General features: G+C 40.6%; 1 protein-coding gene across 1 annotated transcript in view; it reads left to right on the top strand.

Moving 5' to 3' along the window:
• The first annotated feature begins 5,009 nt into the window (after positions 1-5,009).
• Positions 5,010-25,411, top strand: part of dao (down and out) — a 42,038-nt gene continuing 21,636 nt past the window's right edge. The window contains exon 1 of the mRNA XM_067764968.1: positions 5,010-6,384. Coding sequence (XP_067621069.1) covers positions 5,246-6,384 — 1,139 coding nt within the window. The 5' untranslated portion in view covers positions 5,010-5,245. The remainder of the gene's footprint in view (positions 6,385-25,411) is intronic.

The raw sequence follows: 25,411 nt of genomic DNA, 5'->3' as shown, positions 1-25,411 counted from the left end.
GTTACATACAAAGCAGATTTCAGGAGACAGCGGTTTCCAGCTAGTACTCCTCTTTCACCTGCAAGATAACCAAGCAAACGGTTAACTGACGATAGTAGGAGAATAGAGAATCTGCTAAATAGGTCAATAGAAATTATCGGAATCAATGCCATATTTGTGGGACGCTGACTGCTTTGCCGGCATGCTGAGTGTATGGGAATCCCTTTTAACGGTAGCAAGGAAGCGGTCACGCACTACCTGTGTAAATACCCAGCTCTAGCACACACATGTTTTCAAACTATGAGCAATTATATACTGTTAGAACCACAGAAAGCCGCTTAATGATCCGTACCGATATCAGCTAGTTCATTGGCCTAACCAAATGGCTTGAACGGAGCACCGCATAGCCCTACTAAAGAGAGTAGCAATTTGGAAAAAGTGTATCAAAATATTGACCCGCGTAACGCAGCAATCAACCAGCACTAAGATGGTGACGGTTACAGGTACCGGATCAGCTCTGCTTATAGTTACGGTGAAGGTTACAGTCAGGATTATGACTCCACTGACAAAGTTAGTGATAGCTTCGATAGCAACAAATGTGCTATCGGGGCTATTTACTACGGGCAGCAAAAACCAACTGTTATGAGATTGGGAGTTATCCTGAGTAAAAAAGGGTATATCGAAACCTGAGTCGAGTTTGCCTGATAAATCAGGGCATCGAAGCATGCGTCCTTGAGATGTTTCTGGGACAAAGAGAGGTGCTACGAGTCCAGCAGGCGTAGAAAAATCATTTCGTGGAACTCTTATTCCTTAAAGCACTTGTTGTTGTTGTTGTAGCGATAAGAACACGCCCCCGAAGGTTTTGGGAAGTGCTACCGATGTTGGTGGTCTTTTGTCGGATTCATATCCGGTGCGTTCCGGTAACAAGCACCTTTAAGGTACTAGCCCGTCCATATCGGGAACGATATAGTATGACCTCATGAAACCTTCTAGGCCATTCCGCCCTTCCACCCCCTAGATCCATTAGAAAATATGCGTCGTCATAGCTTCAGCTGCTAAAGAAACAGGATTCGCCACGGATAGGTGAGTTTGACAATTGCGCTGGCAACCTCTTGAAAGGGTTGCGCTACACAACCACTTGAATTAACCTTAAAGTACTTCAGATATATCAATGCGTTATAATTTTTTAATTGAACATTTTGGGAAGAGTTTAAGCAGCGCTATATCAGGACGGACAATACGGCAGCTTTTTCGATTATACCTTGTCAATCTTTTCAAAGCCTTTTCTCCCAGAAGTGGGATTTGAAACCGTATTCCTGCGATTTTTTTTAATTTTCTACGGAACACTCGCATCTCAATTTGTATACTCAGTTGAGCAGAGCTCACAGAGTATATTAACTTTGATTGGATAACGGTTGGTTGTACAGGTATAAAGGAATCGAGATAGATTTAGACTTCCATATATCAAAATCATCAGCATCGAAAAAAATTTGATTGACCCATGTCCGGCCGTCCGTCCGTCCGTCTGTAAACACGATAACTTGAGTAAATTTTGAGGTATCTTGATGAAATTTGGTACGTAGGTTCCTGTGCACTCATCTCAGATCGCTATTTACAATGAACGATATCGGACTATAACCACGCCCACTTTTTCGATATCGAAAATTTCGAAAACCCGAAAAAGTGCGATAATTCATTACCAAAGACGGATAAAGCGATGAAACTTGGTAGGTGAGTTGAACTTATGATGCAGAATAGAAAACTTGTAAAATTTTGGACAATGGGCGTGGCACCGCCCACTTTTAAAATGTAATTTAAAAGTTTTGCAAGTGTAATTTGGCAGTCGTTGAAGATATCATGATGAAATTTGGCAGGAACGTTATTCCTATTACTATATGTATGCTTAATAAAAATTAGCAAAATCGGAGAACGACCACGCCCACTTTAAAAAAAAAATGTTTAAGTCAAATTTTAACAAAAAATTTAATATCTTACAGTATATAAGTAAATTATGTCAACATTCAACTCCAGTAATGATATGGTGCAACAAAATACAAAAATCAAAATGGGCGTAACTCCGCCCTTTTTCATTTAATTAGTCCAGAATACTTTTAATGCCTTAAGTCGAACAAAAATTTACCAATCCTTGTAAAATTTGGTAGGGGCATAGATTCTAGGACGATAACTGTTTTCTGTGAAAATGGGTGAAATCGGTTGAAGCCACGCCCAGTTTTTATACACAGTCGACCGTCTGTCCTTCCGCTCGGCCGTTAACACGATAACTTGAGCAAAAATCGATATATCTTTACTAAACTCAGTTCACGTACTTATCTGAACTCACTTTGTATTGGTATACAAAATGGCCGAAATCAGACTATGACTACGCCTACTTTTTCGATATCGAAAATTGCGAAAAATAAAAATTCTATACCAAATAAGAAAAAAGGGATGAAACATGGTAATTGGATTGGTTTATTTACGCAAAACATAACTTTAGAAAAAAACTTTGTAAAATTGGTGTGACACCTACCATATTAAGTAGAATAAAATGAAAAAGTTCTGCAGGGCGAAATCAAAAGCCCTTGGAATCATGGCAGGAATACTGTTCGTGGTATTACATATATAAATAAATTAGCGGTACCCGACAGATGATGTTCTGGGTTACCCTGGTCCACATTTTGGTCGATATCTCGAAAATGCCTTCACATATACAACTACCACCACTCCCTTTTAAAACCCTCATTAATACTTTTAATTTGATACCCATATCGTACAAACCCATTATAGAGTCGCCCCTGGTCCACCTTTATGGCGATATCTCGAAAAGGCGTCCACCTATAGAACTAAGTCCACGCCCTTTTAAAATACTCATTAACACCTTTCATTTGATACCCATATCGTACAAACAAATTCTAGAGTCAGCCCTGGTCCACCTTTATGGCGATATCCCTAAATGGCGTCCACCTATAGAACTATGGCTCACTCCCTCTTAAAATACTCTTTAATACCTTCCATTTGATACACATGTCATACAAACACATTCCAGGGTTACCCTAGGTTCATTTTCCTACATGGTGATTTTCCCTTATTTTATCTCCATAGCTCTCAGCTGAGTATGTAATGTTCGGTTACACCCGAACTTAGCCTTCCTTAGTTGTTCTAACTAAGATTATTCTTTAACCACTAGACAGTCTCAAATTAAATTTGATGTTCTTGTAAAAACACGTTCCTAAGCCGTCCCCAAGCCATACGAGCTTTTAGGCGCTTGATTTTTGGCGAGCTTTCCGGTTTGATCACACGGCATAAGAAAAAATTGGCCGAAATTTAAAAACTTTTTCGAAGCGGCTCCCTTCTATTACCTTAAAGGAGCAAATTTGCCGATAAGGAGTGGGCTTGGAAATGCGTCCTTTTCAACCATTCTTGTGGAACTGTTCGTTCTAAGTGATAATTATTATAAAAATAGATGTAGCCCTTACGATACTCTTCAAAAACTAGTTGGTACGGAAGGATTGTAACCACGTGCTCTCCAACCTCCCAATGAACTTACATTGTATTCAAGATGTTTCTATATAAGGTCGCCTTTCCTCACCTGCTTAAATGAGATAAAAGAAGTTGACTTATCCAAGCTCCTTAAGGACAACTACATAAGTAAGTCATTAATAGGTAAATGTTTTTGTATGTCCCGTCTGGTCACTAAACACAACGCGATCAGATGGATAATGCCTCACTTCAGCATTCAGTCAGCACGATAAGATTAAAGTTCCGAACAGAAAATTTAATAATAATGACCGATGAGGGCGCACCAACTTCCTTCATTAACAGCTGCTAATTCAAATATTTCTCGTCTATAATCTCAATTACAATTTCTCCTAACACACCGTGCAAATTAATCGCTATTTCAGCGCTTGCCTCATTATGATTTCACTCGCTCTTTTGTCATACGCTTACTCGGCGAATTTTCCATCCACTACAACATACACCGCCACTTCATCGCATTCACAGTTATACAGCCGAACAGTGCAAAACGTGGTCTTCGTCGTCGTAGTGGCTAAGAAACAAAATACCTACCGAATGGTGCTTAGTGGCCGAGTTCTACGCTAGCGAAATGTTAAAAATCAATATGAGCGCAACGTTTTCCTAGGAAAAAGCAATAAATTTTTTCATAAATTTTCTTAACGCTTAGCAAATCTAAAAAACCAAAAATTAGTTAATTTAAATAAAAATAGAATAATTAAGCTGATTAATGAATAGAATAATTAAAAATGAATGTGTTTGCGGGGAAAAGTGTGGAAAGAAAGTGAAACATCCACGGCGAGCTGAGGTAACAAATGTAGTAGCGCAGTAGCAGGGTCAGAGGTCAGCGCAGCAGCGACTAAGAAAAAGTGTTAAATTTTAGATAAAATATTTGGCGAAAAACGGAAACGCGTAGCCCATAACGGTGAATAAATAACGGGAATCAATTTTTTGTTTTAATTTTCTTCACTTTTCAAAAGTGAAAGGCAATCGAGGGCACTTATGCGTGACTCAGTGGCAAAACATGTTAGTATAAGTATACACACATATATATATATAAGCAGTGCGTGAGTGTGAAGTCAGCACGAAAGTGAAAAAATTGGAAGCAAAAAAATAAGAAATCAAAAAATTTGCTACAAAGTAAAAGTGAAAAGTAGCACGAATTTTTCTGATTTTTTTTTGTTATACTTCTTGTTGTTGTTGTGCAGCAAAACAGCACAAATCATTAATGTTGTATACATATAACTTCTATATTCACTTTTGAAAACGTAAGCTTTCGATATTTACTACGAGCGCACCCGCCGCTACGTCTACAGCGCTGCGCGTGCACTAAATAATATACATATAAGGGAACAAGGAGAAAAAGTAAGCAGCAAACGGAATAGAGAAACAAAAACAAAAAACGAACAACCACACGCACAACCCAACCACCGTCCTTACGCGCTTCACGTCAGCAGTCACTAAAAATCACCAAAAAACCGCATGCGCCCTCTTTCATACATCATATTACGTTTCGTCGACGCGCGTTCGTTATTGCCATTTAATGCACGTTCGTTGTTGTTGCAAACGCGTCTTATAGTGCAGTTGATAATTTAAGGTTCAGAGCGCTCGCTTTTGTTATTGTTAGCATTGTAATTATTAGCATAATTAGCAATTTCGTGTCATTCCGCGCTTGTGTTTGATTAAGGCGTATCGTGGTGTGGTGAAGTTGCAGTTGGCGCGCGTTGATGTTAAAAAATCATAAACATAAATTATGGCCTCTTCGCTGCTGGCCCTCAGCGATTTAATACGATTCCAATTGGAGCGCATCAAACTTGACGAACTAACCTACAAAGATGAGCTACACTTGCTGCGCCAGCTATTGGCTTTGGATGCGCCACAACCGCCAAATGCATTATTGCTGTCGACCGGCAGTAGTGTGGAGCATAATCATCAAACGTCACAAACTGGACTGGCGGCAGCAGGCATCGGTTCGCCAACACAAGCGCAAGGACAAGCGCAATCTCAATCGTTATCGCAGTCATACGCGCATTCTCAAACACAGTTACACGCGCAGTCACAAGCGCAAACGCAGTCTCAGCCGCAAACGCAGTCGCACGCGCATGCGCAAACTAATTCTCAATCACTATCGCAATCTCAGACGCAGTCTCCAGCACAGACGGCATCTCAAATACCTTTGCGGTTGCAAGCGCCACAGCATCATCAACAACATCAGACACATGCGCTACAGCAACAACAACACTACACACATTCAACGAGCTCTATGGCGCAATCATCTTCGCCACCACAATATAAGCCAAAATCTTTACCACAAAATCATTATCCACCACCGCCTAGTCAAACTCAGAGTCAATGTCATCTTAGCACTAGTGGCGGTGGCGCGCAATCACAAAATTATAATCAGCTACATCCACATGCGGGTTATCACAACAACAATAACAATTACGCTAGTCATGGTCATAGTCAAAGTCAACAAAATCTCTATCCGCCACCCAGTTATAGTCCTACTGTGCAAAATCAGCTGAGCTATGTGCAAAGTCAAAAACAACGTCAAAAACAGCGACGCTTTCAACAACATAACGTCAAGCGTACGTCACAAGCGGCAAGTCGCTGTAAGTTACAAACGCAACCTACAGATAGTGATGGTGCTGCAACCGCTGATGAGTCTAATAATGCTACAACCAATAATTCTGCACCAGGCGACGCCTGCAATGGCGGTCTTGGCGCGCTTGGCAGTAGCGGTGAAATGGCGGATGATGAGCTTGCGAGCGCTGTTGATGAGAATGGCGCTACTGGTGATGGTAGGGGTGGCGCGTCAGCGCATATTGGCATTGGCGGCAGTGAGGATGGCTCCAGCACTAGCAGCAATGCTGACCTACAAAAGGATTTCAAGTGAGTATTGTTTGAATTTATTGCATTGCGTATGTGTGTTTGTGCGAAAAGTTCATATATGTATGTGGATGTGTGTTTGCATATGCACAAATGCCTTAGAAAAATCTCTAAGAAATATAGTGCAAAGAAAAACGAAATTGCTGCAAAATCGAATATTCCGCCGAAAAAATTCGACTCTTTCGAGTGTCAAAACACGTATCAACTTATTTTTTTAATGCATGTTATAAGAAAAATAAGGTGCTTAGGCAGCGCAAGTTTCTACATTGTTACACACACATACAGATGCGAAGCACAGTGAGTACAGAGTGCGCACACATACCGGGTAGGGTATGGCTGAAATTAGGTTAGGTTAGGTTAAAGTGGCTGCCTCCGCTGTCCGAGCGGAGACTCGCGTAGGCCGTTGTGGCCCGTTATGCTACCACGCGGGGGTCCCTATTTCCTGTTACCCTACTTTTCGAATAAGAAGAAAGTTTAGACCCCAGTGAGGCTAAACCAGCGCGTTTGCCTAATGAAACGCAAGATGTCGTTTGGGTGTATAGATTCAAGCTCCGCAAGGCCCCCAAAGGAGTGTCTGTGGAGGCATTGGTACCGGGTTTTTGACAGTGCGGAACAGTGGCACAGATAGTGCTCTACGCTTTCTATCTCCTCCTCGTCCCTACAGCTGCGGCAGAAGTCATTTGTCTGCAGGCCCATATAGGCACCGTGACCTGTAAGAAGGCCTACTAGTGGGCTTATAGATATACGGTTTAACAATATCACCGTTTGCGATCTCTTTCCATCCAGCTTACGCCAGATTTGCTTGGATATATTACATGTAGGTTCCTTGGCCCATCTGGCGTTTGCCTGATGCGTGAAAAGAGATCGCAGGCAGTTTTTGCAAGTGTTTAGAGGAGGGCTGGTCCAACCAGCGGAGGTTATTGTTTGCAGGTTGGTGCCTTCCCTAGCTAGCTCATCCGCAGCGCAGTTTCCCGAGATGTCACAGTGGCCAGGAACCCATATTATGCTTAGATTGCAATTTTCAGCTAGTTTGTTGAGGGTTTCTCTGCACTTCAATGCCACTAGTGACGAGGTGTTACTGCATTGCAGGGATTTTATGGCAGCTTGGCTGTCAGAGAAAATTGAAATAGAATTGGTCACCTGCAGGTTAGTAAGATAGAGGGCTGCTTCCCAGATAGCTATGAGTTCAGCCTGAAAAGCACTGCAGTGGTCGGGTAAGCGAAAGCTCTCACTTAGATTGAGCTTCTCCGAGTATATTCCGCTGCCGACTCTGTTGTTTAGTTTAGAGCCATCTGTAAAAACGGAGATTTCGTGAGATCCCGGCTCCTCGCCGTTTGCCCATTCGTTCCTCTCTGGGATTCTTGTGGAAAATTTGTTGTCCCAGCAAGGGGACGATGTTGTATGGTCCAATTTCAAGAAGGTTTCGGGGACTTGCTTCAGGATCCGGGTGTGACCAAACCTGCAGTCCCTCCATGGTTCGATAGCGTTGAGCCTTGCCGCGTTGCAGGAGGCACGGTATCTACCATATAGATCAGTTGGGAGAAGGAATAATATGGTTTCAAGAGCTTTGGTGGGAGTGGAGGGGAGGGCACCGCTGGTAAGCATTGCCGCCGTCCTCGGCACTCTCGTTACTTTGCTCTTGTTAGATTCGATATCGAGTGCCGTCCACCATACGGTGACGGCGTACAAGAGTATGGGTCTCACCACTGCCGTGTAGATCTAATGGACTATGCGTGGCTGGAGACCCCACCTTTTTCCAATTGCCGACTTACAAGCGTAGAGAGCCATTGTGGCTTTCCTGGATCGTTCCTCCACATTTCGCTTCCAGTCAAGCTTCCTGTCTAGAATAACTCCGAGATATTTAACCTCGGTAGAGAGTTTGATTTCCCTCCCATTTAGGGACGGGAGGGTAAATTCCGGTATAATGCGTTTGCGGGTAAAAAGCACCATCTCAGTTTTTTCACTGCTGATGCTGAGTTCGCATTCCCTAGACCAAGTGTTTGTTAGATTAAGAGCATTTTGCAAGAGTTCGCCAAGTACCGAAAGGTGTTTGCCGGTAACTGTCAAGGCTATGTCGTCGGCATATGCAATGGCTTGGCATCCGATGGGCTGTAGTATAGATAACAGAGCGTTCACCGTCAGGTTCCATAGTAGTGGAGAAAGAACGTCCCCCTGGGGGGTTCCTCTGTTGGTATGCCTTATTAACGATGAGTTGCCCAGCTCAGAGATAATGCTTCTCTTGTTTAGAAGGAGCTCGACGAATTTCACAAGAGGCTCTTCCACCCCTAGTGAACGTAGAGATTTTGTGACCGCTGCTGGGAGAACGTTGTTGAAGGCTCCTTCTATGTCGAGAAAGATACCCAGCGTAAATTCTTTAAAGGCAAGACCCTTCTCTATCTTAGTAGTGATAGCATGTAGAGCTGTCTCTACGGATTTGCCCTTAGAGTAGGCGTGTTGGTTGTTGGAGATTAGTGCCTTATTTGCCGATCGTCTAATATAGGCGTCCAGCAATCGTTCTAGAAATTTTAGGAGGAAGGTCAGACTTATTGGTCTGAAATCCTTTGGACAGTTTCCCGATATCCTGCCTCCTTTGGGTATGAAGACTACTTTTGCCTTGGTCCATTCCGTGGGGATATAGACCAGATTGAGGCAGGCCTTGTAGATTTTAGCTAGCAGCGGGCTTATAAGATCGCTTGCAGCTTGCAACTCAGCGGGAAATATTCCATCCATTCCCGAAGATTTGAAGGTTTTAAAGGACTTGATTGCCCATATAACTCCTTTTTCGCTAACTATGTGGTCCAGGGGTCGAAACGGCCCTGGGTTAGATTGCGAGTTTAAGAGGTATGGTTGAGAGGTGCAGCCTGGAAAGTGAGTGTTGACCAGGGTATCTAGAATTTCCGTACTAGAAGTGGCCCATTCTCCGTTCGCTGTGCGAATGCAGCTGGGAGGTATGGGGTTTTTGGAGAGGACCTTTCGTAGGCGATTGGCCTCTGAGACTTCTTCGATGTCATTGGTGAAGTTCTTCCAGGAGTCCCTTTTGGCCTTCTGGATTGACTTCTTGAAAGATTTTAAGGCGTCCTTATAATGGGACCAGATTCCAGTGCGCTTAGCCTCGTTAAACAGTTTTCTGCTGTTTTTCCTCTGCTCGGAGATTTCTTGGTTCCACCAATAGGGTTTCTTTTTGCCCCTTACCCTAATCTCCGATGCTGAAATTAATTTCTAGCATATAAATCGGTGGAAAAACTTATTTTTGTTTCGATGCCTTCTAAAGAGAGAGAGAGAGAGAGAGGATAAAAACTGTAGTGCCAACTAATCGTGGAGGTTAATGTGATAAGAAGTTATTTTAGTGGATAGCCATATATTTGTGACTGGGAGTGCAACAGCCCCCATAATCGTAACCGTAGCCATAACCGTACACATAACAGTAATCATAGCTGTTGCAGTAACCATAACCGTAACCGAAACCATAATCCCGACCGTTACCATAACCAATGCCGTTAACGACGCATAAACATAATCGTGACCTTAACCGGTACCATAATCGTAACCATAGCCTTAACCGTAACCATAACCGTAAGCGAAGACTAAGCTGTTCTCATGGCCATAAACGTAGTTGGAGCGTAGAGTTCCGCGGTGACGTCAACGTAAACATATCCACAACTCCCCCCAAACTGTGCTGCGATGGCTTTCCATATTTCGACACGACACTCGTTGGCTCGATGCTTAAATTCGTTATCGAACGCTCGGCAATATCATTTTGGTTTCCGTAGCTTGATTAGAGCATTTTAGTGATCATAATTCAGAGAGAGTTCAGAAAGTGTTACGAAGCTATCAAAATAGTTTCTATTCTGAACTGAGTCTTAACTTCTAAAAAAGGCGTGAGCACCAAGTACTCGTGATGTGTAAACGATGTGTTAACGTCTCGAAAACAATTTTTTTTAATTATCTAGAGCTCGCCCAGAGGCTGAAGTTAAACCATAATAGAGGTGACTTCACCAGAAACAAATATTTCTGGAATTTTGAGAATAGCTTCGTCGTCTTATGGTGTTGTTGTTGTTGTATTAACGATAAAGACACTCCCCAAAGGCTTTGGTGAGTTTTATCGATATTGATGGTCCTTTTCCGGATATAGATCCAGTACGTTCCGGTAACAAAGCACCATTAAGGTACTGGCCCGACCATCTCGGGAACGATTTATATCACCACATTAAACCTTCTAGGCCATACCGCCTTCCCCACCCCCGAGTTACATGATGAGCTTGACGTCGTCAGAGCCTCGTAAATATGTATGATACATTCATATTTGTAACAGGATTCCCCTAGCATAGGTGAGGTTGACAATTGGGTTGCGGAAGCTTTGAAGCTATAAAGCTTTATATTGCGCTTATCAACCCCGATGCCGACAAGTTAATTTTTAATTATCGATAGCGAATCATTTTCGTCGCGCTACCGGTTTGTTATTGCCAAGCTATAGCTTTTTAACCTTTTTAAAACAAATCGATAACAATTGGGAAAAACTTTACAACAACTAAGGCATGACGTAGCTGAATGCGTTTGTAACCATTTCAACTATCGTTGGAGTGCGGGTTCGACTCCCACTCCCGGGAGAAAAGGCTTTGAAGAGATTTACAAGGTATAATCGAAACAGCTGTCGCCTTGTCCGTCCTGATGTCACGTTGTTTAAATGTTTCCCAAATTAGTAAATTATTAAACAAATCGATAACTTTTTGATAACAACCCGGTAAATTTTCGATTACAAAACGATAACAAGCCGATGACTTTTCGATAACTAATCTATAACACATCGAAAAGCTGTAAATAAGAAATCGATAACAAATTGGTACCACTGCGATAACAAATAACATTACGAAAGAATTCTGATATAATTTTCGATAAATAATAGGCAATTCTCGATAAAAAATCGATAGCACACCGGTCGTCGGTAAAAAATGGAAAATACGCCCATATCTCGCCGATAACAAACTGTTTACACTTCGATAACAAAACTGTTACACCTCGATAACAAACAGACGGCACGTCCGGTTTCGGTTCCGGTTTCGCTTTTGATTTCTTCTGGTTCCTTTCCTTTCTTTTCCTTGATTTTTATTCCTTTTCTTTCCTTTCAATTTCTTTCCATCCCTTTCTTTTTAATTTCTTTTCATTCCTTTCCTATATTTTTCTAATTCCACCACTTTGTTGTTCTTATGGCGTCCACTATCCAAGTATTATCGGTGTAGTTGGGTTTATGCGTCGAATGTCCGTATATCATAGTGCTTTTCAACTCTGCTCAGCAATGGACAAAAAGATGGTGCATACTAATTCCATTTTCATGTAATCGTCAAGAGTTTGTGTACAGTGAAAGTTTGGTAGATACTCGACAGACCACGTCTGAATACGCACATCTATGGTCTAATCAGCTTCTTGGCGGCATGCCAAATTGCGCTGTCTGTTCATGTTAATTGATTTGTGTTATCGTCTTAATTGTGAATTGGGCAGTACTCATAAAGAATCCGAAGGCAGGCACTCGACCAATCATAATTTGCAAAACAGTTGATGCCTTGTTTTACTTAAACTGTTAAGTTCAGCGGTAAACCGTCATTGCGGTACCAGCTGCATTATCTGCTCAGCTTTATGGCAGTGAGAAAAAATGTTCCCTTCGTAACTTAGGCACTCTCTGAAAGTTGACCAACAATATTTTTTTTTATAGAAATTTGCCCTTGGCTTGAAACTCTCTGCAACCCGTGGTGTTTTGCGATCAAAGTCCTGATCTCTGTTTTCTTCATTCTTACTCGGCATATCGCTTCAACCCAACATTGCCTTGTAGGAAGCGTTTCTCTTCCTCAAATACTGAGGACAGCTTTTAGCCAATTATCTTGAAGGATGTAAACATAAGCCATCACATAAGCCGATCATAGGACACACTGAAGCTCCCTCCACTTTCACCATTATATAATCTCTTCGAAAATTTTTCAAGCCAGTGATAAAAAATAATGGTTTTATCGAAGAGTGTCATACAAATTTATATGGTTTTTAAATTAAACCGAACAAAGAAGAAAATTACATTTTTTATTACACACAATTTTAATTTGGCCGTTTGTAAGCACATGGACCCATACCATACTTGCACTTTCTTTACTGATTTTCCATTTCAATAAATATTTGCTATTGTTTTTGCACTTTCACTCCAACGTTGGGCGCCCATTTTCAGTCCGCTTGTTTGTGGTGCTGCCACATAGTAACACTTGCGCGCCCTCTGATTGCAGACCAAAATAAGGTCACGTGTATCCGATGTGGCACAGTAGCTCAAACTAAACAATATTACAAAAATACACACATATATACTTTTTAACTTTTGCATATATGTACATGCGAGTAACTATTTACAACGTAAAATGACATGAATCCCATATACGTTATAGCATTTACTTGTCACTATCGTGTATGTTTTGTAGGCAAAATTTAAGTTAATTGACATGCAAGCCAGTAAGCGTTAAAGAAGTGTGGCATTTCTGCAAAAGTTCTGCGTAAATAGATTGGTGCCTATAGGAGTTGAATATTGATAAGTGGCGCCCTTTGATTCAAGATTTGCTCTTTATCTTCATAAGACTTAGAGCCCTTAAAATTTATGGGAAATAATCAATTAATTTTCTATTTAAGCTTCGAAAAGAGGGCGGATTTGAAAAATAATTGAAACAGAAATAGGCTGATCATCGGAAAGCCATTTCAAAATTTCGACAAAAACAATGCTATCACTAACCAAGCCTAATTTAAAGGCATGTGACGCCAGTGTGCAGTCAGAATAACCGTCATAAGTCTACAGTCCTCTCTTTCGAATGATAGGATTAACTTTGTTAGTCTAAGGTTGTAAGACCTACACATGATCTTCGTACACGTTACAGTCCCGCGCTTGGGTCTACTCCTTTCCCGCTTGGTCGCTTAAATGTAGATGTAGATGTATTTTGACATATATCAAATTCCGATTCCTGTTCTGGTATAGATTTTAGACTTTTTTGGGTTTCGGGTTTAGTTTCGTTCTTTAAATGTAGATCGGTTTCGTTCCGGTTCCAATTTCGATTTTTGTTTTTTAAAGTATTTTTATTGTGCCCCTTCCATTTTTAATGTTTATTTGCAGAGCTATAGGGTTATAGCACTTTTGTTTTTGTTTTGCCCTGAAGATAGGCACAGGTACAAATTCACACTTTGAATATAAAAAAAAATTTCATAGCACCCCCATATGCCCCCACATATAAATTCGATTCGTATGAAAGTACCTGACTTTCATATGGAAGTGCAAAGAAAAAGCACGTCCATATAAAGCCAAGGCACTTCGGTATGATATTCAAATTTGTACTAACAAATTGACACAAAAAAAGATTTTTAAAAATATTGTAGCACTGGGAAAAATTTTAATTCAAAATTTGTTCATTAAGGGGACCATCAAAATTCTTTAAACATCTAAAATATATATATTTTTTTTTTCAATTTAAAAAAGTTTCAGTGCACATATAATTTTGTATATGTATTGTGATTTGCACATCAATATAAACAATTTTGAACAGCCCTGTTTATTTGCTTTAAATCCGAATTACAGAAGATGATATTCGACTACTCAGCTAATTCGCTGTACACTCTCTAGTCCTCAAGAAAGCTAGGTTCCTTAGAGGTATTAAAGGAGAGTGGTCGAATGTCAGAATACCGTACCATTATTGCATTTTATGGAGTTTAACGCCGTGTGGTGCTAAATATTTTACGAAACCCGTGATGGTTATTGGTTAGCTGTAGTTTGCGGGTTAGTTACGGAACAGTAAGGGATCTAGTAATCTCTCTAAGAGCGGAATAAACGCTTTGGGATAAAATTACTATCGTTTTCCAAGTTTCAGTCAATGAACCCCCGCATGACTGTGGCAGTGTCAATTTGATAGCTAACTCCCTCAAGCTTAAGCGTTAGAATGGCGCTGGTTTGCTGCATCTGTGGGTTCAGTAGCCTTGGCTCTCTTTGTGGTTTCCATAGCTTCTGTAGGAGCAGAGATAAGATAAATTGTTGGCTGAAGATGATCGCACATCGTTTAAGAGTCTGACAGTCCGCATTTAGCACTTGCACCGCCGTATAAGTTTTGCAAGGAAACCAAATTCAGGCATAGCGGCATATAAGCAGCTCCTTTTCGTGCTGTGGTTATTGTTGTAGCAGCGCTGTCGCAGGTGGCTTTAAAATTGACGAAGAGGTGAATTTTTCCAAGATTTGTCGCATAGTGAAAATACGGAAAATAGTGGATTTACAAGATTTGAAGCCGCAATGTTATGGTCTAATCAACCGCTTTACAATGGGCTTCAATCTTATATCTTGACAAGACCTTATATGCGATACTAAAAAGGCTGAATCCCTGATAGTTGGCGCAGTTTGCAGGATTTCGCTTCTAGTAGACTGTGCAGCAAAGAATACTTGAATTCCCGTCGTCAGGCATACACTCTTCCGACCATTATTTGCAAAGTAGCTGATGCATGCGCTTTACCAACCCTTCGTCGCCTTATTTGAATAGTTCCGCAGGTAATCCATCAGCGCTCGCGGCCCTGCTGTTTTTTGAACTATTATAAATTAATTAAAATCAGGTGGGGGACAATAGTTCCATCATCGATAACGGGCTCGGGTTTATTATCCATAGGCGGTACATCACTGTCTGTATTCGGGAGAGCAGAGAAGTGTTCCCTCCATAATCTAAGTACTTTCTAAACATCGGTTACCAGGTCGCCGATTTCGTTCGTACAGGAATTAGCCCCGGAGCTAAGACCTTCAGTCTGTCGCCGAATTTTTTGGTAAAATTTGCGGATTTGTTCCTAGTTGCTTTCAGCTCAAGCTCGGCGCACTCACGCCTTTCAACATCTGCTTTTTTTCTTCCTGTAAAGTCGTGTCGCTTCACTCTTCAACTAGCGGTTGCATCCACACACTACGCGATCAGATTTCGTGTTTTTCGATTGGGTACATTCATGTAGCTTGATGAATACTTTTATGTATGCACCTCTTGCTAGATATGACCATGTTTCGAGCACCGGTCGATCAATCTCAGTTCTTTAGGAGTGGTTTATTGTGTAGGCTGAAATATCCGACCGTGGGGCCAAAACTACCTCCTTTGCGCAGCCTTGCGTTAAATTCGCCAAGCACGACTTTTAGTATCATGGCGGGTATAGCGCCCGTATGTGTGTTCTAAACGTTCATAGTATGCGTATTTTACTTCGCCTTTCTGCTCCGTCGATGCATGGTAGCAGATGAATGATATATTAAAAAGTTTCGCTTTTAAAGGTGTGAAGGTTAGTTAGGTTAGGTTAGGTTGAGGTGGCTGCCCAAGGGCACACTTAGGCCAGTGATATTAGGACCGTTGTGATACCACGAAAATACACCATTACCTTTCCTCTTGAAACCATTTTGAACCAGGTACTTGACGTCATGCTATACAACCTGGCTCAGATTATCTAGAAATGGAGCACCCAGAAAGCGCTGCCGTGCGCCGCTTAGTGCCGGGCATTTTCAGATGAGGTGAACCACAGTTTCCACCTCCTCATCCTCTTTACAACTCCTACAGCAGCGACGGTAAGGCGCTCCTAACCTTTCTGCGTGCCTACCTAGAAGGCAATGACCAGTTAGTACGCCCACAATTGTGGAAATTGTATCCCCACTTAGGTTGTACACGTGACGGGATCTTTTAGGGTCCCATTTTGGCCATTTTGTGTTTCCTTCGATATTCGACACCCCGGTCTTTGTAGCCATCTTTCTTCGGCTTGACGGTGGATGTGTTCTTTTAGCATTAGCTTGCATGGGCATACCTAAGCGTTCTTGGTCGGGAAGAATCTGCCTGCTTGTACCCAGCCTAGAGATTTCATCTGCAATGCAGTTTTCCTCGAAATCCCTATGTCCAAGGACCCATGTGAGGTGTACAGGATTCTGTTGGGCCATCTCTTGAAGAGAGCGGCAACAGTTTAGTGCTAGTTCAGAATTGAACGAGTAGGAGCCAAGAGATTTTATGGCAGCCTGGCTGTCGCTGACAATACAGATTTCTTTGCCGACTATGTGTGTCCCTATTCAAACTGCGGCTTCCGTGATGGCTGAAACTTCTGCCTGGAATACACTGCAGTGGTCCGTTAGGTTGAAGGAGAGCTGGAGGTCAAGGTCCCTTGAGTATACTCCACCTCCAATTCCACCGTGGGAAGGTTAGTACTTAGCGACAAAATATCTCTGCCACAACACATTCAACACTGAACTGTGTTTATTTTCATGTCCATCCCGCACTAGACAGCGAATAAGCTTTTCTTAGCAGTTGCTACTTAAAATGTTTACTCATGGTTGCCACCAGTTTATTTCGTGGCTGCAGCGAAGAGTTGGCAATATTTTCACATACAATTCCAAAAAATTGACAATTCGGCTCACTGTAAATTTTCTGGCTGTCAGTGTCATGCAATTCTTATTTGTCATATTAACATTTATATGAGCCCTACAGGCTCATATTACATGAAATGCATATACCCGTACGTATGTAGGTATGTATGTTCACTTGAGAAAGTGTGTGTGTGTGCATTTTGTTTTGACCTCCTGTCATGCACCCGAAGTGTACGAAATTGGCATGCATAACATGTCATGATTTTTTTATTATTCTCTTCGTATTAATTAAAATTGATTTTCGTTTTACCGCTCATACTACATCGCCCAGTTTTCTCAACAATTTTCAACAAATTTGTAACATGCCTTCTATAATTATTATTGTTTTTTTTTACTTTTTAATTTTAATTTGCTGTTTTTTTTTTTAGTTTTTATATTTAGCCCTTTTTTATACTCAGTTGAGTATATTAAGTTTGATTGGATAACGGTTGGTTGTACATATATAAAGGAATCGAGATAGATATAGACTTCCATATATCAAAATAATCAGGATACAGAAAAAATTTGATTGAGCCATGTCCGTCCGTCCGTCCGTTAACACGATAACTTGAGTAAATTTTGAGGTATCTTGATGAAATTTGGTATGTAGGTTCCTGAGCACTCATCTCAGATCGCTATTTAAAATGAACGATATCGGACTATAACCACGCCCACTTTATCGATATCGAAAATTACGAAAAATTAAAAAAATGCCATAATTCTATACCAAATACGAAAAAAGGGATGAAACATGGTAACTGGATTGGTTTATTGACGCAAAATATAACTTTGGAAAAAACTTTGTAAAATGGGTGTGACACCTACCATATTAAGTAGAAGAAAATGAAAAAGTTCTACAAGGCGAAATCAACAGCCCTTGGAAGCTTGGCAGGAATACTGTTAGTGTTATTGAATATATAAATAAATTAGCAGTACCCGACAGATGATTTTCTGGATCACCTGATCCACATTTGGTCGATATCGCGAGAACGCCTTCACATATACATCTAAGGGCCACTCGCTTTTAAAACCCTCATTAATACCTTTAATTTGATATCCATATCGTACAAACACATTCTAGAGTCAACCCTGGCCCACCCTAATGGCGATATCTCGAAAAGGCGTGCACCTAGAGACCTAATGCCCACTCCCTCTTAAAATGCTCAGTAACACCTTTCGTTTGATACCCATATCGTAAAAACATTCTAGAGTCACCCCTGGTCCACCCTAATGGCGATATCTCGAAAAGGCGTCCACCTATAGACCTAATGTCCACTCCCTCTTAAAATGCTCAGTAACACCTTTCCTTTGATACCCATATCGTACAAACATTCTAGAGTCACCCCTGGCCCACCCTAATGGCGATATCTCGAAAAGGCGTCCACCTATAGACCTAATGCCCACTCCCTCTTAAAATGCTCAGTAACACCTTTCGTTTGATACCCATATCGTACAAACATTCTAGAGTCACCCTTGGTCAACCTTTATGGCGATATCTCGAAAAGGCGTCCACCTATAGAACTGAGGATTACTCCCTTTTAAAATACTCATTACCACCTTTCATTTGATACCCATATCGTACAAACACATTCTAGAGTCACCCTGGCCCACCCTAATGGCGATATCTCGAAAAGGCGCCCACCTATAGACCTAATGCCCACTTTCTCTTAAAATGCTCAGTAACACCTTTCGTTTGATACCCATATCGTACAAACATTCTAGAGTCACCCCTGGCCCACCCTAATGGCGATATCTCGAAAAGGCGTCCACCTATAGACCTAGTGCCCACTCCCTCTTAAAATGCTCAGTAACACCTTTCGTTTGATACCCATATCGTACAAACATTCTAGAGTCACCCTTGGTCCACCTTTATGGCGATATCTCGAAAAGGCGTCCACCTATAGAACTAAGGATTGCTCCCTTTTAAAATACTCATTACCACCTTTCATTTGATACCCATATCGTACAAACACATTGCAGAGTCCCCCTGGCCCACACTAATGGCGATATCTCGAAAATGCGTCCACCTATGGACCTAATGCCCACTCCCTCTTAAAATGCTCAGTAACACCTTTCGTTTGATACCCATATCGTACAAACACATTCTAGAGTCACCCCTGGCCCACCCTAATGGCGACATTTCGAAAAGGCGTCCACCTATAGACCTAATGCCTACTCCCTCTTAAAACGCTCAGTAACACCTTTCATTTGATTCCCATATCGTACAACTAGAGACACCCCTGGTCCACCTTTATGGCGATATCTCGAAACGGCGTCCACCTAGGGAACTAAGGATCACTCCTTTTCAAAATACTCATTAACAGCTTTCATTTGATACCCATATCGTACAAACATATTCTAGAGTCACCCCTGGTCCACCTTTATGGGGATTTCTCGAAAAGGCGTTCACCTATAGAACTAAAGCCCATTCCCTTTTAAAATACTCATTATCACCTTTCATTTGATACCCATATCGTACAAACACATTCTAGAGTCAGCCCTGGTCCACCTTTATGGCGATATCCCTAAATGGCGTCCATCCATAGAACTATGGCCTACTCTCTCTTAAAATACTCTTTAATACCTTCCATTTGATACACATGTCATACAACCACATTCCAGGGTTACCCTAGGTTCATTTTCCTACATGGTGATTTTCCTTATTTTGTCTCCATAGCTCTCAACTGAGTATGTAATGTTCGGTTACACCCGAACTTAGCCTTCCTTACTTGTTTTATTTTTGTTCTTCCTTAATTTTTAACATGACTTTGTGCACATTTTCATTACCGCCTTCAACCTTTTGAATTACCTTCCTCAACAAATGCACTCTGGCCGCCCGCTCTCTTGCAGTTTACAGTGGGCTCGCCAACACAATTAATTGAAGAACATGATTTTTTCAATGTTTTTTTGTTTTTTTTTTCTTTTATCGTTGTAGTTAATACACGAAAAGGTTTTATAGGGCTGTCATTACCCATATACAACTTCATGCTGACACACTCATACAAACACAGGTGGTATGTCCTGTAGATGTGAGGTAAAACTCAAGCACCTCTTATTACGCCATCGCCACAGGCAGCAAGAGCAAGTTCTACGTAAATATTACCTTGTTGGCACTATGACTTATTATTTTTTATTTTTCCTATATTTTTCTTATAAACTCGTCTTCAAATTTTCTTTTTTTTCCATTAGCATCAAAAGTTTGATGGCAAGTTCAATTTCCATTAATTTGTATACATTTGCGCTTTAACTGTTTATTATGTGCGACATACAGCAACAAACAGAAAAATAAATTTCATCAAATTTGGTCAATTAGATTCTTTTTATAAGCTTTTATTTACTTTCACTTGGCTGTTGTTTGTAATCAAATCTTGCAAGTTAAATTTGATACACTTCCTGGTGTCTGATTGAGCTGAAATTTTGCACACATGTATAACTCCGATGACAATGCAATATTACTTTGCGAGAATTCGATTGATTTTGTTTTACAGATTTAACCCACAGAGCAGAGATCTGCAATGAGTAGTAGTAAACTGAACGCGACATAGGCAAAGTCACAATAAAATACGATTTTAAGCTAGTTAGCACTGTTTGACACAATTTTTTATGTGCTTTCTGTCGAAAATGCTTCAATTAACTTCATCATCATATCATCATAATCTTCCTCAACTCCTATTGGAGCATAGGGCCTCGACCACCGACTTAAATCTTATTCTGTTAGGTGCAGTTTTGTGATGCCATTCCACGTGTATCCTGCGTCTTCGAGTTCTTAATCCACAGTTCTGCGCAGGTGCACCAGGTCGTCGGCTTCCTTGTGAATTCCATCGCAATGCTTGTCTGGCTATATTTACTGGAGGTCTTCTGAGAGTGTGACCAATCCACGACCATTTACGCTTGGTTATTTCTGTGGCAGCCTTAGGTTGATTTGTTCTAGACCATAAGTCGTCATTTAAAATTCTTTTCGGCCATCGAATTTTCAGGATTCGGTGCAGACATTTATTAATAAAAACTTGTAGACGTTTCTGAATTAAAGTTGAGCTTTTCCACGTCTCGCAAGGATAAAACAGTACTGATTTAACATTCGAATTAAACAGTCGAAGCTTCGATTTTAAAGATATTTGACTGGACCTCCACACGTTTGCCAGTTGCCCAAAAGCCATTCTTGCTTTGTTTATGCGAGACTGAACGTCCTCATCTGCACCGCTCTTATTTGAGACAATACTACCAAGATAAACAACGGACTCTACACCTTCGATTTCATTTCAACCGTAAGCATCAATGACCTTGATGAAATACTATAGCCGCATCTTATGACTTTGGTTTTCGCTGTATTGATGCTTAGTCCGGCCTCATTTGCATGTGTGTTGACAGCTTCTAAGTTGTGTTGAAGGTCAGTACTTCTGTGACTTAGCAGACAGACATCGTCTGCATATTCTAAACCCCCTACCTGAGTGAAAGGCGTCCACTGTACACCGTGTCCACCATTTTCTGCGTTCCTCATAATCTCGTCTAATGCCAAGATAAACAAGAGCGGCGAGAGTATGCATCCCTGTGGCACCCCGCTTTTAATTTCGAAGGGTTCTGAGAGGCACCCATCGTGACTTACCTGGCACTTAAATTCGGCATACATTGCCTTTATAATGTTAATTATTTTATTGGGCATCCCTCGTTTTCATAGTATTTCCCAAATATATTTTCTGTCGAGACTATCAAAAGCCTTTTTAAAGTCGATAAAAAGTAAATAAGCTTATGTTCTGTATTCAAAGCACTGTTCAACAATGATTCGAACGGTATTTATTAGATCAACACAGGATCGGTTTTGTCTAAAGCCAAACTGATTTTCTCTTAGAGTTCCGTGCACCGCCTCCTGAATTCGGGACGGTAAGATCGTGTAGAACACTTTGCTAGGAATCGGGAGTAAGGTGATACCTCTGTAGTTGTTACAATCAGAGGTATCTCCCTTTTTTGCGACTTTTACAAGTATGCCTTCATTCCACTGACGAGGGTAGGATCTTGGTCGGTCGTTTCAGTTTCATTCATCCTAATATTAAAGCGTGAATTTGGTACCTCCACATCCGATGTGCCAGCTGCCGAAGCAGAGGGATTGTGTCGCAAATGCTGGTTACCCCGTGGAGAATAGTTTCCGTTAGCGTTTTGATCCATGCTAGAATATTATTTAAATTTCAATCAGTCACATTTTATTTCCATTATTAATATGCCCCAATATATTCGGATCATGATATAAAAAATCGTGTACTCAGTCAGGGTTATTTAAACGTAGCGATTCGTATCAGTAATTTGGTTGAGAGTCTTTTTCATCCTGACACCGCGTTAGCGTTGAACGCGAAAGATCTGACAACCGAAGATGCTGATATCCGAAGTGAAGCCCCTTTTGGCAAACACATACGATATGTTTTCTCGAAAATCTGTATATTCATATGTATCTATATATGTATTTAGCGTTTTGTTGTTGCAAGAACACGTGAACATGTGTATGCACATATATGCAAATTCATTTGAACGAGTTGAACAAAGCATGGGGCGCATTCCAAAAGCACAACTGCTGGCGAAGTTGATTAGTGATAACTTCTTGGAACGCACAGTTGCAACTTTACGACAAATTAGTGAGCATAAAAATTGTCCGCTCTATTCGCTCAACGTTTTTATCGATTGGTCGTTGACAGTTGTCTCAACGTATCGTTTCAAAAGCACAAATTCTTTCACTCAGCTGATAACTGATTACACTGGTTTACAGCCAAAATGCACCAGAGACGCCATTATGAAATTCCTATGTAAAATCACCCACTGATTTCGAAAATCAAGGTTATTTTTAATTCTATTGTAACGTTTTTGAGATATTTACGAATAACGGTTTTTTCCAAAAAAAAAAAAATTGGGTCCACTTAATCATATATATCTCAAGAACGAACTGGGCAATTCCAAAACGGTTTGAAGCTTTTAAAAGGTAATAAAACTATAAAACTGTGCATACAACACTTTTTGCTAGGCCCTGCAGATTCAAAGATAACGAAAATTTGTACTTTGCGAGGAAGGATCTTGAAAACTCTTTATTTTTTTGCAGATTTGTTGTTTTTTCTCTCTAAGCTCTGTTTTATTACAAAAAAAATAAGCTTTCATTCCACAAAATCGATGGACTAATACAAAAGTTATAAGCTCTCATGTAAATATTCCCATTTAATACTTAAGTACCCTACTGGTACATATGTGTTAGTATTCGTATATCAGTTAGTTACCGTTTTGGAATTGCTCAATTCGTTCTTCAGATATATATGATTAAGTGGACCCATTTTTTTTTTTTTTTTTTTGTTTTTTTTGGAAAAACCCGTTATTCTTAAATATCTCAAAAAGGTTACCATAAAAAAAATAACCTTGATTTTCGAAATCAGGGGGTGATTTCACATAGGAATTTCATAATGGCGTCTCTGGTGCAGAAAAAAAATTGGAATTTGTGATCCAGTGATTTTTTTATAGGTCGCTTTTTATTCTTGTATGTATTATGTGTTCCAAATATGAGCCAAATCAGACCACAAATACGATTTTTGAATATCTCGATCCTTGCGCCTCCTAGCGGGGATTTTTTTTATAGGTCGCTTTCTATCCTTGTATGTATTATGTGTTCCAAATATGAGCCAAATCGGACCACAAATACGATTTTTGGGAATATCTCGATCCTTGTGCCACCTAGCGGCGATTTTTTTCATAGGTCGCTTTCCATTCTTGTATGTATTATGTGTTCCAAATATGAGCCAAATCGGACCACAAATACGATTTTTGTGAACATCTCGATCCTTGCGCCACCTAGCAGCAATTTTTTTCTTATTATTGCATTGTCATCGGGTTCTGAACTATATTCCAAGTTTCAAGCTTGTAGCTTATCGGGAAGTTACTTAAATTTCAATTACAAAGTTCGTTCACGACGGCCGTGCATGCGGCCTGCCTGTCAAGTCAAGCTAAATAAAACCGTTTAAAAAGAATTTAATTGACAAAATTCGATAAAACTCCCTACTGCTATTATTTTGTTAGCTGCTGTATGTAGTACATTATCAAGTACCAATTGTTGGTGTACAAGCTTTTAACATGTAATGTTGTCATTTTTAATGATTATTTTTGCTTGTTTTCCCCACATTGTGCATATTTTTATGTGATTTTATTAATTGTAGTTGCTTTCGTCATGAATTTGCCTTCTCTGTGAAAAGGATATAACAATTATAATAATCGATGAAATAACGATCTTCGGTTTTTTTTTTTGGGAAAAAAGCAGCCAACGCTATTTTTGGCATATGGTTGTTGTGACGACTTTTTCCACATGAGTGCTACGTGGTATGATGTAATGCAAAATGCAAAAAAATACTATATTCCCATCAAGACCGTAATGTTGAATGAGATATAATTTGCAAAGCTTCACTTGTTCGCAGACTGTTCCACAGCTGAAATTGCTTTCTTAAGGCGTTATAGAGATAAAACTCTAAACACTTCGAAGTGCCAAAGAGCTCCAAAGTATCCAAAACCCTTTCTATCTGAAACTTGTGTCAGCATAGATCGCGGTCTACTTACCTAATGTAATAATTCGCCAAAATCTGAGATAGGATGCTTAAAAAAAAAATACTGAGAAAGGACATTTTTCAAAAGTTTGCGGAGATGGGGCGTTTTTGGAAAGGCATCCGATATTTCACTTAGCAGTCGATACCATCTTTGCATTTTGGCTGACTTGTTCAGGATTTTTGCATGGGGCAACTCGAAAATGGATAAGCGAACCGCAACTAGTCTCAATTTAGATAAACTACAGGAGAGGCAGCGACGATCCTATCAGCAGGACGATACCTGCATAAAGGGTTGTATGCAGCTCAGAACAAAATGCTCAAGAAATATTTGCAAATGAAATAGAAGCAAGCAAGGACTTTTGGTATATAGCGATGTTTGACAAAGGATACAGAATTATATTTGGATTAAATTGAGTTTAATCTGGCTTTGTTGCTTTGAATCATTTCGGGACCTGAAACTGAGTTTGAAACCTAACTCAGAAACGAAACTGGGACCCGAGGCGAATCTGAAACAGGAATAGAACCCGAAACCAGTATTTAAACCTAAATCGGAAGAAACCGATTCCGGAGCTCGAACTGAAATTCGAACCGAAGCCGGAACCGGAATATAAACCGAAATTCAAATAGGAACCGCAACCGGAATCAGAATCCAAACCTAAACTGAACTTGGAACGAAATTGATCCGAATTTAAAACCGAACCCGAAGCCGAAATCGGAACCCAAACCGCAACCAGAAGAAGAAAAACTGTAACCGAAGCCGAAACTTAATTCGAAACCGAGAAAGCTGATTGAAAACGGTATAAGTCGGATACGAACTCGAAACTGTATAGGAACCAAAACAGAACCCTAAATCGGCAACAAATATTGAAGCCGAATGTTAAACGAAAATCTGAATAGCAACCGGAAACGGATTCGAAATCGCAACTGAAGCCAATGTCCAAACCGAAAGCCAAGCCGGAAGTCGAACTCAAACGACAACAGGACTAGAAACCGAATCCGGAAGCGAAATTCGATCCGAAGCCGGAACTACATAGAATGGAAATCGAAAACGTAAGCGCAATTCATT

The sequence above is a fragment of the Eurosta solidaginis genome, chromosome 2, assembly GCF_040869045.1.
Source record: "Eurosta solidaginis isolate ZX-2024a chromosome 2, ASM4086904v1, whole genome shotgun sequence".
Taxonomy (NCBI): domain Eukaryota; kingdom Metazoa; phylum Arthropoda; class Insecta; order Diptera; family Tephritidae; genus Eurosta; species Eurosta solidaginis.
The sequence above is the reverse complement of the archived record's forward strand: the minus strand, read 5'-3'. Positions and strand labels throughout refer to the sequence as shown.